We start from the raw sequence: 14,426 nt of genomic DNA, 5'->3' as shown, positions 1-14,426 counted from the left end.
CTCTGACTCCTTCAGCGTCTCCCACAAAATCTATGGTGAGACCATCCCGTTGCCGCTGTGTTCTGCATACACCTGTATGGCCTTACAAATCCTCTCACAGAACCCCAAGTCTGACAACAGTCTTATGTCTAACCACCCCCCCCTCCAACGCTCCCGGCCGACCTCCAACAACCGGTCTACCCAATGTGGAGCATGGTCTGAAATAACTACCGCCAAGTACTCTGCTTTCTTCACCCTAGCAAGAAGAATCCAACTCATAATAAAATAATCAATTCCTCGAATGCAACTTGTGTACCCAGGAAAAAAACGAGAACGCCCTCTCCCAGGATATGTCAACTGCCGTGGATCTGCACCCCCCCCCCACTCTCCCCAACTCCTCCATAAATATAGACAATACCTTTGCCATCCCTACCAGGACCAACAACTTTGGCCTGGGGCAATCCACCATCGGGTCCAACACACAATTCAGATCTGCCCACAAAATCAGTTGGTGGTTGCACATTCTCCCCGTGCCTGCGTGGGTTTCACCCCCACAACCCAAAGATGTGCAGGTTATTTGGATTGGCCACGCTAAATTGCCCCTTAATTGGAAAAAAAATTATAATAATTGGATACTCTAAATTTTTTTTTTTTTTAAATCAATTGGTGGATGTCCAATCCAGTACTGTAGCCAGCAACCATTTCATAAACGATACATCATCCCAGTTCGGGATGTACTCGTTCACTAGAAACACATATATAGACACATTCAAAGATGCCAAACAATACTAGGAATGCGAAGAGGAACAGACCTCTTCATTCACCTGAGGAAGGAGCAGCGCTCCGAAAGCTAGTGACATCGAAACAAACCTGTTGGACTTTAACCTGGTGTTGTAAGACTTCGTACTCTTTAGTTTAAGAAGCTAAGAAAATACAGAAAGGGTGAATGAAGCATCTTCTCTTGTGGAGGCAGTAGATATGGGATTCTATTTGTCAAATATTTTAAGTGAGATGTTATCCAATGACTATACTGAAGATAATGTACCCATTAAATGTTATGTAGATAATATTCTATAGTGGGATAATATGCTGCAGAAAAGAGTGAATGCGAAGAGGTAATGGATTGACCTTACTGGCATAAAACAAATGTTGGAGTAAGAAAAAAACCTCCTCAGATTAAATGGGTGGATACATGCCTGATCATTTTACCAAAGAAAAAATGCTTGTGCAGAGAGCTTGTTCAAGATCCCAAAGAAGGGGGTGAATTACAACATAATGCTTTGTACAGAATACAGGTGTCTTTGATTTCATTGAATTTAAAATTTTTGTTGTGCATATAAACTGTCATCTTTATTGAAACAGAGATAAGGAAATCTGTTAATTATATATTAATTGTGTTTAATTGCATGCAGGCTGTGAGCATTAACTGGGGTTGTACTTCTGCACCTAGAAATAGGAACAGACTGAAACTGATGGCTAGGTTAGGAAGTGTATATTTGTAATGTGTGTCTCTGTAAATTAAATTGATGAATGTGTCCAAAGATTGGCCCCTGTTCTACCCTTCACCACTTGACTTTTTGGATTAGAATACATAACCCTTATTTGAAAAAGAGGCAGGGATTTACCCATTTCGGAGCCAGTATTTATCCTTCAACCAACATGTCTCAAACAGATTATCTGATGATTCCTTTCATCTCTGTTTGTGGGACCTTGCGATGTACAAATCAGCAACTATCTTTTATCTACATTCCAGCAATGACTGAACATCATTAGATGTGAAGTCCTTACTTAGTTTTGTGCAATGCATAAATGCATGTTCATTCTTAATGCTACCAGCACGATATTCCCTTTTTTTTTGTTTACTTTGCTTAAAAGTTAGGTTTGACATATAGTTGGTAGACAAAGGAAACAACTATAAAGACCCAATAATTGCAACTTGTATTTATATGGTAATTTTAACATAGAAATAACAACCCTAGGCCCGGTGACCAAGCAGCCTATACCAGCCTATTTTGAGAGATTTGGTAAAGGAAACCAAAAATTGTTTTAAAGACAGAGATTCAGAAGAGACAGAGCTAGGTTTTAGTCTCTTTTTAAGTTAGATGCTGTCATTTTTTTATAGTTCAATCCCTTTTACCCATTTGTTATCTTTCTAACAATCACCAAAAATATGCTATTTTGAAGGTGTATTTAAAGCTACTCCATTTCCTTACCCTGTGTTGCTCTGCCAGCTTTCAGTTGATAGCCAACTGATCATTTTAGTTCTTTACTAGTAGTTGTTGGCAAAAGCTCAATTTTGTGAAGAAAAAATAAGCAGGTTTTGGCTCTACTTGAACAGGTGAGTTGATTGATCGATTGATTGATATTTCTTGTCCATGTACCGAAGTACAGTGAAAAAAAAAATTCTGCGGCCAAGTGAACGTACATAGTAGACAAAAGAATAATCGACAGAGTACATTGACAGTGGTGCATCAACAAATAGTGATTGGTTACAGTGCGGAACAAGGCCAAACAAGAGCAGCATATGGCACCGTGAATAGTGAATACATGGAACAGATCAGTCCAAAGGAGAGTCGTTGAGGAGTCTTGTAACTGTGGGGAAGAAGCTGTTCCTATGTCTGGATGTGCCGGTCTTCAAACTTCTGTTTTTTCTGCCTGATGGAAGGGTCTGGAAGAGGGCAAAGCCTGGGTGTGAGGGGTCTCTAACAATGCTGTCTGCCTTTCTGAAGTAGCGGGAGGTGTATGCAGAATCAATGGGAGGATGGCAAGCTTGTGTGATGTGTAGGGCTGAGTTCACCACACTCTGTAGTTCTTGCGATCTTGGGCCGAGTAGTTTCCATACCAAGATGTAATGCAGCCGGATAGGATGCTCTCTATGGCACATCTGTAGAAGTTTGTGAGAGTTGATGCAGACATGCCGAATTCCTTTCGCTTCCGTAGGACTTTCTTGTTGGGCTTTCTTGATTGTTGCGTCAACGTGAGTGGACCAGGACAGACTGTTGGTGATGGTGACCCCCAGGAACTTAAAACTATCGACCAGCTCTACTTCGGAGCCATTGATGTAGACGGGGGTGGGGGGTGTCATGCTACGCTTCCTGAAGTCGATGATCAGTTACTTGGTCTTTCCAGTATTCAGAGAGCGGTTGTTTTCGGTACACCATGCAACCAAGTGATCTATCTCCCTTCTGTGGTCTGATTCGTCGTTGTTTGAGATATGACCCACCACAGTCGTATCATCTGCAAACTTATAGATTGAGTTGGGAGGTAAATCTTGCCACACAGTCATGTATGTACAGGGAGTACAGTAGAGGATTGAGCACACACCTTTGGGGGGCCCTGCTGTTGAAGACGATTGTGGAGGAGGTGTTGTTACCTATCCTGACAGATTGCAGTCTGTTGGTGAAGAAATCAAGGATCCAGCTGCACAGGGAGGGGTCAAGTCTGATGTGTTATGTATGTTGGATTAACACGGACTGCAACTCGATGCAGTATCATTTGAAAACAGGCTTCCAATGCTGTAGATGGTTCATCACTGCTTTATTGAACTTGACGAGTAATGTACACAGTTTGCTGTGGATCGACACTCTATCAATCTAAGCTTGCTAACCTTGGTCTGGCTTGCCCAGACTTGCTCTGTGCCATGTGTAGTCGGTGCTGACTGTACATTACACCCTGACTGTTGTTACAGCTACCACCAGTACGAAGAGGCCGAGCCTTCCTGCCTCGTGTGCTTTACACTGGTGATCTACCCTGTAGTTTCCTGCCTGGTGATTGGTTGTTCTGTATTCTGTGTGGTGATTGGTTCCTGTGTGTGTCCATCACTGCCTGTCTGTATCTCATTATGAACATGAGTGCATATTATGACAAAGTCCAAGGTTGCAGTTTGGTTATTAATCCTGTTGGGATAATGGTGTTGAAGACAAGCTGTAGTCTATGAACAGCAGTCTGACGTAGGTGTCCTTGTCGCGATGTTTGAGAGTTGATTGTAGGGCCAGAGAGATAGCATCTGCTGTGGATCGGTTGCCACGGTAGGCAAACTGCAATGGATCGAGACCATCTGGGTGGCTGGCATGATCCATCTCATGAATAGCCGCTCGAAGCATTTCATAACATACGTCAGGGCCACTGGTCGGTAGTCGTTCAGGCATACTACCTTGTTCTTCTTTGGTACTGGTATTATGGTGGTCTTCTTGAAGCAGGTAGGGACCTCGGAGCGGAGAAGTGAGGTGTTGAAGATACCTGCGAATACACTCACCAGCTGGTCAGCACAGGCTCTGAGTGCTCGCCCGGGGACTCCGTCGGGGCCCATCGCTTTCCGCCGGTTTACTTTCAGGAAGGCAGCTCTTACCTCCGAGGCTGTAATAGTGGGTATGGGTGTGTCCAAGGGTTCTTGTGGCAGGTGGCACCGGTGTATTGGCTGACTGTTCAAAGAGTCATAGAACCTGTTCAGTTCATCGGGGACGGATGCTCCAGCCCCAGAGATTCCACCTGGCCTTGCTTTGTAGCCTGCGATCTCATGTAAGCCCTGCCATAGACATCATGGGTTTGTGTCGTTGGCCTGGGACTCTAGTTTGATCCGGTATTGTCGTTTGGCGTCCCTGATGGCTTTCTGTCTGTCTACCTGGATTTCTTATGTAGGTCAGGATCGTCAGACTTGAACGCCTCCGTCCGGGACTTTAGCAGGGAGTGGACCTTTTGGTTGAGCCAGGGTTTCTGATTGGGGAACACCCGTATTGTCTTCTTTGGTACACAGTCCTCGACACACATACTGATGAAGTCTGTGACGGTGGTTGCGTATTCGTCCAGGTTAACTGCCGTGGCCTTGAATATGGACCAGTCCACAGGCACCAAGCAATCGAGTAGAGTGTCCTCTGATGTCTCGGACCAGCACTGCACGGTTTTCTTGACTGGTTCAGCACGCTTGAGTAGCTGTTTGTAAGCCGGAAGTGGGAGTACCGACTTGTGGTCGGATTTGCCAAAGTGTGGTCGGGAAATGGAGCGGAAGGCACCTTTGATGCTCGTGTAGCAGTGGTCCAGGGTGTTTGCACCTCTGGTGGAGCAGGTAATATGTTGATGGAGTTTGGGTAGAACCTTCCTGAGGTTGGTCTGGTTGACGTCTCCAGCCACGATTGTCAGGGCTTCAGTGTGATTTGTTTCTTGGTTGTTGATGGTGGAGTGGAGTTCGTCAAGTGCTTTCTTCACATCCGCCTGGGGTGGGATGTAGACTGCTGTGAGGAACACACAGGTGAATTCACGTGGAAGGTAGAAAGGGCGACACTTCACAGCCAGGTAGGTATTCTAGGCCTGGGGAGTAGTGGTATGCTCGGGACACCACATCTGAGCACCAGGAGGTGTTGATGAGGAGGCAAACACCCCCGCCCTTCGACTTGCCTGAGGCCATCGTGCGGTCCATCTGGTGGATTGAGAAGCCTTCAGGTTGGATGGCGCAGTCTAGTGTGGCCAGAGTAAGCCATGCCTCGGTGAAGCAGACCACACAGCAGTTCCTCATTTCCCTCTGGGAGGTAAGTCCAGCGTTGAGGTCATCCAGCTTGTTCTCAATCACTTGAACGTTCGCCAGGAGTATGCTGGGGAGAGGGGTCTTGAAGCTACGTAATTTAAGTCTCACCTTCAGACCGGCGCGCTTTCCCCGCTTCCTAGGCCCTCGGCTGCCCTTAGATGGGAGGGCTGGATTTGCGTAAGGTAGGTGGTTATGTTTGGAGGGGTCGTGGAGAATGGTGGCGGTGGCAGGTTCACTGGAGAGACTTGTACGTGGGTTGGTCTGGTCACGTGGGGCGGTGAGGTCGGGTTTACCTTCCGGTGTGGTCAAGCGGGTACCTGTCACTTCGGGGTTGGCTCGGGCATTCCCGTTTTGCTGGCGAGGCCTCGCGCCACCGCGGTCTAGTCACGCGGAGATTGGACTTGGAGGTGGTACTTCAAGATGATGGACAGGCTGAAAACCACGTGGTAGGGTCAGGTCACGTGGTCAGGTCACGTGGTCAGAGACTGGAGGAAGCAGTCACATGGTCGGACTCTGGTGTGGGCCTAGTCAGGCCTACACTGGGGAAAGGATGCAGCAGTTTGCCTGGAGCAGGTAAGTCATGGGGTTTTTGGTGGGTCCTTGGGCTGTGGCTTGGCGGGAGGGTCCAGGATATTGGAGTTCTCCCTATTGGAAAAAGTATATCCTCTAAAATATAATTGAGACATAAATCATAATCTGAGTAAAATGTAACATGTTTTGGCCTTTTGACCTAGAAAACTTATTTTCAGATTATAAGCATTAAAAACAAAAAAAACTTAAACATTTAGTTGTATTTTGTTTCAAAGGTAACTTTAAAAATCAAGAAATAAATTAGTGGGAGGAAAAGGAGATAACTTGGGGAATGTTGATTATAGACTGACCCCTGAAGCTGCAAAATGTTCCCAAATCAAACTAGATGAAGAGAATTCAAGGTGAAATTGCACCCGTTCGAACCACACCTCTTCGTTATGTGAACACACGAATTAGGAGCAGGAGTAGGCCACTGGCCATCAAACTTGTTCTGCCATTCATGAGGATCATAGTTGATCTGATTGTAACTTCAACCCCACATTCTTGCCTACCTCCGAAAACCTTTCACCCCCTTGTTAATCAAGAATCTATCGAGCTTTGACTTTAAAATATTCAAAAATCCTGCTTCCACTGCCTATTCAGGAAGAGAGTTCCAGAGACTCATGACCCTTTGAGAGTTGCCGCGATGATTTCTATTTCTAACTTTCTGAGAATGTGCGCTGCTCCTACTCTGCATGAGAATAATGAAAACATTGGCAGACAGATCTTTAATCTGTTCCTGAGGTCTGCAAAGGTTGACTGGATCAAGAGAATTGTATCACTGAATGAAATCCTTTGGTTATGACTTCAGTATGTTCATGGAGAACAAATTAATCTTAAGAATATTTAGTGCTAGTTGATTTCATTTTAATGGCATGGTTTTAAGGATTATGCAGATTTTTGGCACTCCACCAGTCTCTTGTTTCTACTGCATCTGTCTTGACTGCGCTTCGACACTTGTAGGTTTTGCTTCTCATGTGGGCCACTGAATCCCATAATTTGTTCATCTTTAATAATGCATTATTTTGGTTGATGAGATTGATGATTGAGAAAATTGTTGATATTCAGCATTTCAAACTTGTCCACCATTCTGTTAATTCATTGCTGATCTGTGCCTCAACTCGGTTTTCAAAAGGAATATACCACATGTACTGGAAATCTAAATAAAAACATAAAATGACGGAACATCAGGCAGTACCTCTAGAAAGGGAAACAAGAGTTCACTTTTTGTGTCAGTCAGACTGCAGTCCTCACAAATGACCTTTGACCTGAAACATTAGCTCCGTTTTCACCACCAATGCTGCCTGGCCTGAGTATTTCCCAGCATTTTATTTTTTACTTCAGCTCCATTTGCTTGTTGTGTGTCCATATCCCTTAATACTCTGACCAAATAAAAATAAATATTGAGCTCGGACTTGAAAGTTTCAAGTGTCTCAATACCCACAGTCATTTTGAGGAAAGATATCTGGATTTTAACTGCCATTTGTTCGAAGAAATACTTCCTAATTTCACCCCTAAATGATTTAGTTTTACAAGAGTAGTATTAAGAACAGAAAAGCTCTTTAACTGCCGAAGGATGTGGAGCTCAATACCAATGGAATAATTTTTCAAATTATGTTTGTAAATTGTATAGATGCATTTAAGGGTGGCACAGTGGTTATGACTGCTTCCTCACAGCGCTAAGGACCCGGGTTCGATTCCAACCTCGGGTGACTGTGCGGAGTTTGCACTTTCTCCCCGTGTCTGCATGGGTTTTCCCTGGGTGCTCCGGTTTCCTTCCACAGTCCAAAGATGGGCAGGTTAGGTGAATTGGCCATGCTAAATTGCCCTTTAGGATGGGGTTGCTGGAATAGGGCGGGGAATTGGGAATAGGTAGGTTGGTCTGTCGAAGGGCTGGTGCTGATTCAATGGGCCAAATGGCCTCCTTCTGCACTGTTGAGTTTCTATTATTAAGTTAGTTAAGCATTTGAGGGAGAAGGGAATTGAGGATTCGGCTGATAGATAAAGGATAAGATGCGAGGAGGCACAAATGGAGTATCAGTGACAATATGGATTTGTTGTACTGAATGGCGTTTTTCTGTGCTGCATATTCTATGTAATAGGTGGTGTAGTTTGCGAAGGAAATCCTTGAAAAGATTAAATTAGTGTGGGACAGGGGGAAATAATTTACAGCAAGGACTGGCTTCACCTCTGGGAAAAGAAAAGGTTAATATGTTGGGTTGATGACCTTTCATCGGAGCAGGAAAAAGCTAAGGAAAACAGGTGTAAAGCAAGTATGAAGCAAGGGAAAAGATAAGGTGGGAGGATTAGAGCAAAAAGGAAAGTCTGTGATGTGGTGGAAGGCAGGGAATGTCCCAAAACATTTGGCCACACAAGCGTTCGAAGGAGATTTGAACAGATCAGTTTTCCCTCAGCGAGCATCCAAAGAAGGAGTTGTAAATTGGATTACGGTTACAGTTTGTACAGAAAACTAAAGCTTCAGTCTTGCCAGTCTGAGTCAAAAGCTTGCTCTGGGTTATTCAGAACTTGGTGTCAGAAAGAATGGAGCAATGTACACATGCTTACTTGACAGTATTTTGTGCCACAGGTTAGCCTTGGTAGCAAGGTACTGATCAGCACTTGCTGTCGAAGATTAGTGCATGTTGGATCCCTAATGTCTTGGAATTGCAACTCCCTGAATCTAGTTGCTAATGCCATTGCTCCTCTCTGTGATATTTCAGTGTCAGTGTTTGCAATTTGTATACACTATGAACGGGAACTTTTGTTCCGTCTGGTTCACACATAGTGTATCACGGCCACAATCTCTGCCATTCGGACAGAATGCTGTTACAAGATGAGATGATGTAGGCCAGCATACCAGCAGCTGGTCTGTCCGTGCGGCAGGACTATAGATGGAAGAGAGGTGAATGAAAGCACATAAATAGGTGGCAATAAAAGTGAAGAAATGAATGGTAATGAACAAAATGTGAAAGAGCACAGAAGCAGAGGGTGGGAATGTGAGAATTAACACACATTGGAATGAACCAAGCTAAATGGTGGGAATGCTCGAACACAAGAATTTGGATCATGGCTGATCTAATTGTGGCCTCAACTCAACTTTATTATCTTTCCACCATAATCCTCGATTTCCTTGTCGATCAGAAATCTTGCTAACTTTCGCCTTGAATATACCAATGATCCAGCCTTCACTGTTCTCTGAAGAGTATTCCAAGACCCTCTGAGAGAAAAGAATTTTCCTTAGTTTGTGTCCCCTAATTCTAGATTGAAAAACATCCTTTCAGCATCATCCTGTCGAGTCCCCTCAGGATTTTATATGTTTCAGTAAGACCGCCTTCATTCTTCTAAACTCCAATGGATACAGGCCCAACCAGCTCACCAAGTCCTCCCTCATCTTTGATAAATTAACTATTTATATGGAAAAAAAAATTAAAATATGCTTATTAGTAACATGTGCCTAAGACAAAGAGTGCACTTGAAGAACCAGTGTAATATTGAGCTCTGGACAAGGCCTGATTGAAACCAATGTAAAAGATCACAGATATATGACCGTCTCTGAATTTTGATGCAGCTTACCTAAGTTTTAAATTCACTAATCTTTTGTGCCTGTTCAGCCATTTTCACCCAAATGCACTGAAACCTGGCTGCCAAATTTGCCGAAATTCTACCTCGAGGTTGTTAAATACTGCTGTCCAGAAGATGTGTCAACGTGTTTTGTAGTAATTTCAATATTTGTATTCTGCTATTAAATAGCAACTTGGAAACTGCTTCTGCTTAAATTCTTATTTGTGAATAATTAATTAGTAAATATATAATTTTATTCAACAGGGTTGTAAATGGGATCTTTTAGCTGTGTCTGTTTGCAAATGATTCTAAAAGTAATGCTAACATCTGAACTTCATTCAGAAGCACAGACGCTGCAAATAGGTTTTGATTTAAATACACTTTTTGCTTTGCATAACAGAATAGTGAATTCAGCGCATTCATTGTAGAAAGAAGGTTTAGTACCCCATTTCAAAAAGCAAACTAGAACTTTAAGTTACACAGAATTTGCTTCTGTTTTAATGAATAATATTTTAAAATTCTTGAATTTCTGCCCACCCTTAACAACTGCATGCACACTTTCTTTTAGAAGGAAATTAGGAGTTTTGTTTTGTTCCAAGATATACCCAAAGTGTTTCACAAAAAGGTAAAAGAAAGAACAATGATCATGAAGTTACCAGATAATCTGTTTTCTTTGGTGTTCATTGATCAATAACATCAGGAAATTCTTATTCAACAAGCACCGTGCCATTTTTAATGTTTGTCTGACATGGCAGATGGTTTAATTTCTCACCCAAAAGGTGGCGTTACAAATAATGTTGCATTCGATACTGCACTGAAGCATCAGCCGAGTTTGTGCTCAAACCTCTAAAGAACCCACGACTTTTAACTTGTAGCACGGTGGTAGCACTTTTGCCGAAGGTTGATGTCTCATTGTGTATCCCAACACTTAACTGTGTCAGTTCGCACAAGGGCAGCAATTGGTGAATCAAGCTCCTGCTTTTCAAGCCAGTAGTTTGAGCTTTTGTACTTCACCAATTTATGGAGCTTTCAGAAATCAACATCAAGAAGTTGAATTTATATAACGTTTTCATAAAACTTCCTTAAGGAACTTCAGAGGAGTGTTACTAGATAATATCCAAGCCGCATGGCGATATTAGGACCAGTGACAACTTGGCCAAAGAAGGTTAGGGTGGGACATCCAGAACTTGTGGCAGATGAGATTGAACAGCCAATGATTAGGCAATTAAAATTGAGGGTTCAAAAGATATTAAAGGGAATCAATATGGGGTAAGTTGGTTTTAAAAAAAAACTATTTCCATTAGTTAGGGTGTCTAGGACTAAGAGGCTTAGTCAGAAAATTAGACCAGACTTTAGGAGTGAAATCATGAAACACATTTTCACGCAAAAGGTAATAGAGTATGGAATTTGCTTCTGAATGGACAATTGAAGCTGGGTCAATTGCTAGTTTTAAAAATTAGATTGATAGCTATTTGTTGACCAAAGATATTAAGGGGAATGGGGCCACATATCAGCCATGATCTCAGTGAAAAACAGAAGAGGCTCAAGAAGCTAAATAGCATACTCCTGTTATTATATTCCTACAAGAGACCAAATTGGAAGGCAATGTGTCACTATCTCCTATCTAAGCTGTTCTGGTAGTAAAGTGCTTAAAGATTTCTAGCCACATAAATATTTTCCTCCACTTGCTTGTGATGCCCTGTGTCAGAAAGACTTAATAAACTGTCATACTGCAGCCACAAGGAACAATGTAAAATTATTTGCTGTCAAAAAAAAGGTCCCCTGCCATTATCATATGAGCAAAATATCTATAGTTTAAAAGGAGGTGATTTTGATGAATAGGATCACAAAATATCTTTCAAATCAATTATTCCTCGTGCATTCAACGTCCAGACACTACATTCCATGGTAAAGGCCAAGTCTAGTCTTTGTAATCAATGGCTATCAATTGTGCAAGCTTTGGTAAGTTTCAATGATATGAATCCCTCAGTTGATCTCTTTGGTTCCTTTAAAGATGGGAATGTCTTCAAAATTTGACCAATTTTACATGGCATACTATGTCCTGTGATTTAATATTCAGTATTTTCACAGCTTGGTTAAAAAGTTAATGATTGGTGATTTAAGGAAACATCAAGTTAGCATAAACCATTAAAGTAGTAATGCCTAAAAGACATCCTTTCCTGAGCGTCTTATTCTCTAATTGCAGGTGCTGTGATAGGTGACGGACAGTCTGCTGTAGCCAGTAATATTGCCAATATCACTTATCGCCTCCAATGGTGGGATTTCACCAAGTTTGATCTTCCAGAGATCAGTAATGGTAAGTGATATGTGAAGACTGCCAGAAGCTAAGAGAGTAATGGGCTTTTATCTTGACCCATGAGGAGTCCATAAAAACCTTTGTGATCAAAGTAATTATTCTGCACCTCATAAAGACGTGCGCAGTGCAGCATATGATGGCAAAAGAGGAAGGTCAACCAAATGTACGGATCTTTACTTGAGCAGCCCATTTTATTTTGGCCAATGGGGCTATCTGGTATGGTATGGTTTTGGACTCCGCATTCAGTGATCCTTGCCAAACAATTAATTTTTAGTATGTCTTTTCTCCATCTAGAATTGTATTCCCAATGTTCAGGTGAAGCCAGAAAACTCCTTGTGATCAATTTAAGACTGTTGAAATCGTGATTCTCAAAGCTCCTGGCATAGTATCAATCAGTCCATAAACATGCTGTTGAAGAGGATGAACTCTTATAAATTCCCAAATCTGGACTTCAGACATTCAGAATCTGACTGGTAACATGAGTGTCGAGAATATTGGCTTTGAGCAGAAATATTTATTGCAATCTCCGTGATACACCTACCCTGTTGTTCAGTAAGAATTCTATTTGGAGAAACCTTGTCAGCAAAATAAATGTGATTAATGCTACGATTTATAACATGTTACATTGCCTTTGAACCCACCCATATTTAGCCCATTTAATTTTCAGAGGTTGAGACAATAGAGACCTTAGGCCTGATTGTAAGCCAGCTTCCAGATTTGAATGCACATTATGTACTGCGCTGTAATGTTCTATTCTATATTGTTCTATTATTCTGCCAAACAATATCATCTCACACCCCCTGGATGGACATTTCAGTAGCCATTTTCTGAGAAATTTGGAAGTAGCTGGAATGTTAAAATTGTATCTTCATCTGTAGTGAAGATTTTGTAACTTTGATTTGGTGAGGCAGGATTACAACCCAGTGCAGTGTGGCTGATTTGTGTTCTTTCTGCCAAGAGCTAATCAAAATGAATTATACTGCAGTTTCCTGAACCATCATTATTATTCTTCCCTAATCTAATTATGTTTTGTTTCTATGTTAAGCAACTTTCTTGCCTGCCGATTCTTTTATCATTCTGACATCTGAACTTGATTTATTTTAAGGCTTTTTGATGTAAGAAATTTTAGGCCAGTTTTATATCTTATAAGCACAAAGCTAATTTCAGTACAAATAATTATCTCCTGTAATTACATTGAAATAGATTTTTGATTGTGCTTGAGATGGAAAATTAGCTCATTTTTTTGTCTCCTTGTAAGAGTTCACATTCATAAGAAAATGGTTCTGTTATATGTTCCTGATGTGCAAGTAGTCTTTTTTCACCTTCATGGATTCTTCAGTGGCAAAAGCGATCGTTCTCATCAAATGTTATGTGACTGTGCAACATGTCCAAAATGCATTATAAACAACACAGTTCTGTGATGTGTAAATATATATTCATATCATAAGATCTCTGTCTATGGGTTCTACCTCAAGCACACTGAAAATTATTTTTCTTTTGCCAATATATGAAAGGATTGTTTGAATGGAAATTAGTCCTGTTGTTTTAAGATATAAAATTAACTGAAACTCTCTGAGCTTCAGAGAGTAAAGCTTTAAACAGTTTTCACTGTTGGAATTGATGTGCATAACATAGGACTTGAGAGCATGAGTAGGCCATTCGGTCCTTCGAGCCTATTCCGCCATTCAATAAGATAATGTCTGATCTGATTGTGCTCTTGACTTTACTTTCCTGCCTGCCCCTATAACCCTTGATTTCCTTGTCTGTCAAGAATTTGCCCAACTCCGCCATGAATAAATTCAATGACTCAGCCCCATTGCTTTCTGGGGGAGAGACTTCTACATAACTGACCAACCTGAGAGGAAAAAAAAACATCTCCATCTTAAAAGGGAGATGTCTTATTCTTAAACTGTCCCCTAGTTCTGGTCTCTTCCACAAGAGGAAACATCCTCCCATGTCCATCCTATCAAGTCCTCTCAAAATAGTGTATGTCTTAATAAGGTCACCTCATTCTAAACTCCAATGGGTGTAGGCCCAACTATATACTTTTCTTCATTACAAAACCTCTTCATCCCAGAAATGAGTCACGTGAGCCTTTTCTGAACTGGTTCACGTGAATTTTAGGGCAATGAGAGTAAGATTTTTCATTTGGTTGTATTAGAATTCCTTCCCTACATAAAGGTCGCAAACTAATCCAGTGTAAATTCATTTCTACTTTAAGAAATTATATTCTAATTTTTTTTGCTCTTTATTTCTTCTTGCTATTCCCCATTCCAGATTTAGCATTTTCCAAGGTAACATAGACGGCACTTGTTTTTTTTAAGTTTAGAGTACCCAAATACCTTTTTTTTCCAATTGAGGAGCAATTTAGCATGGCCAATCCACCTACCCTGCACATCTTTTCAGGTTGTGGAGATGACACCCACACAGATATGGGAATGTGCAAAGTCCACACGGACAGTGACCCGGGGCCAGGATCGA

At 41.7% G+C, this 14,426-nt stretch overlaps 1 protein-coding gene across 5 annotated transcripts in view; it reads left to right on the top strand.

Annotated features, from left to right (window-relative positions):
* The window catches only part of LOC140430996 (activating molecule in BECN1-regulated autophagy protein 1-like), a 629,857-nt gene that overhangs the window by 312,723 nt on the left and 302,708 nt on the right, over positions 1-14,426 (top strand). For all 5 annotated transcript variants that reach the window (XM_072518877.1, XM_072518876.1, XM_072518878.1 and 2 more), the window contains one exon: positions 11,835-11,945. In XM_072518877.1, the coding sequence (XP_072374978.1) occupies positions 11,835-11,945 (111 nt within the window). The remainder of the gene's footprint in view (positions 1-11,834; positions 11,946-14,426) is intronic.

The sequence above is a fragment of the Scyliorhinus torazame genome, chromosome 10 (genome assembly GCF_047496885.1).
Source record: "Scyliorhinus torazame isolate Kashiwa2021f chromosome 10, sScyTor2.1, whole genome shotgun sequence".
NCBI classification, from domain to species: domain Eukaryota; kingdom Metazoa; phylum Chordata; class Chondrichthyes; order Carcharhiniformes; family Scyliorhinidae; genus Scyliorhinus; species Scyliorhinus torazame.
This window is presented reverse-complemented; position numbering and strand designations above follow the sequence as displayed.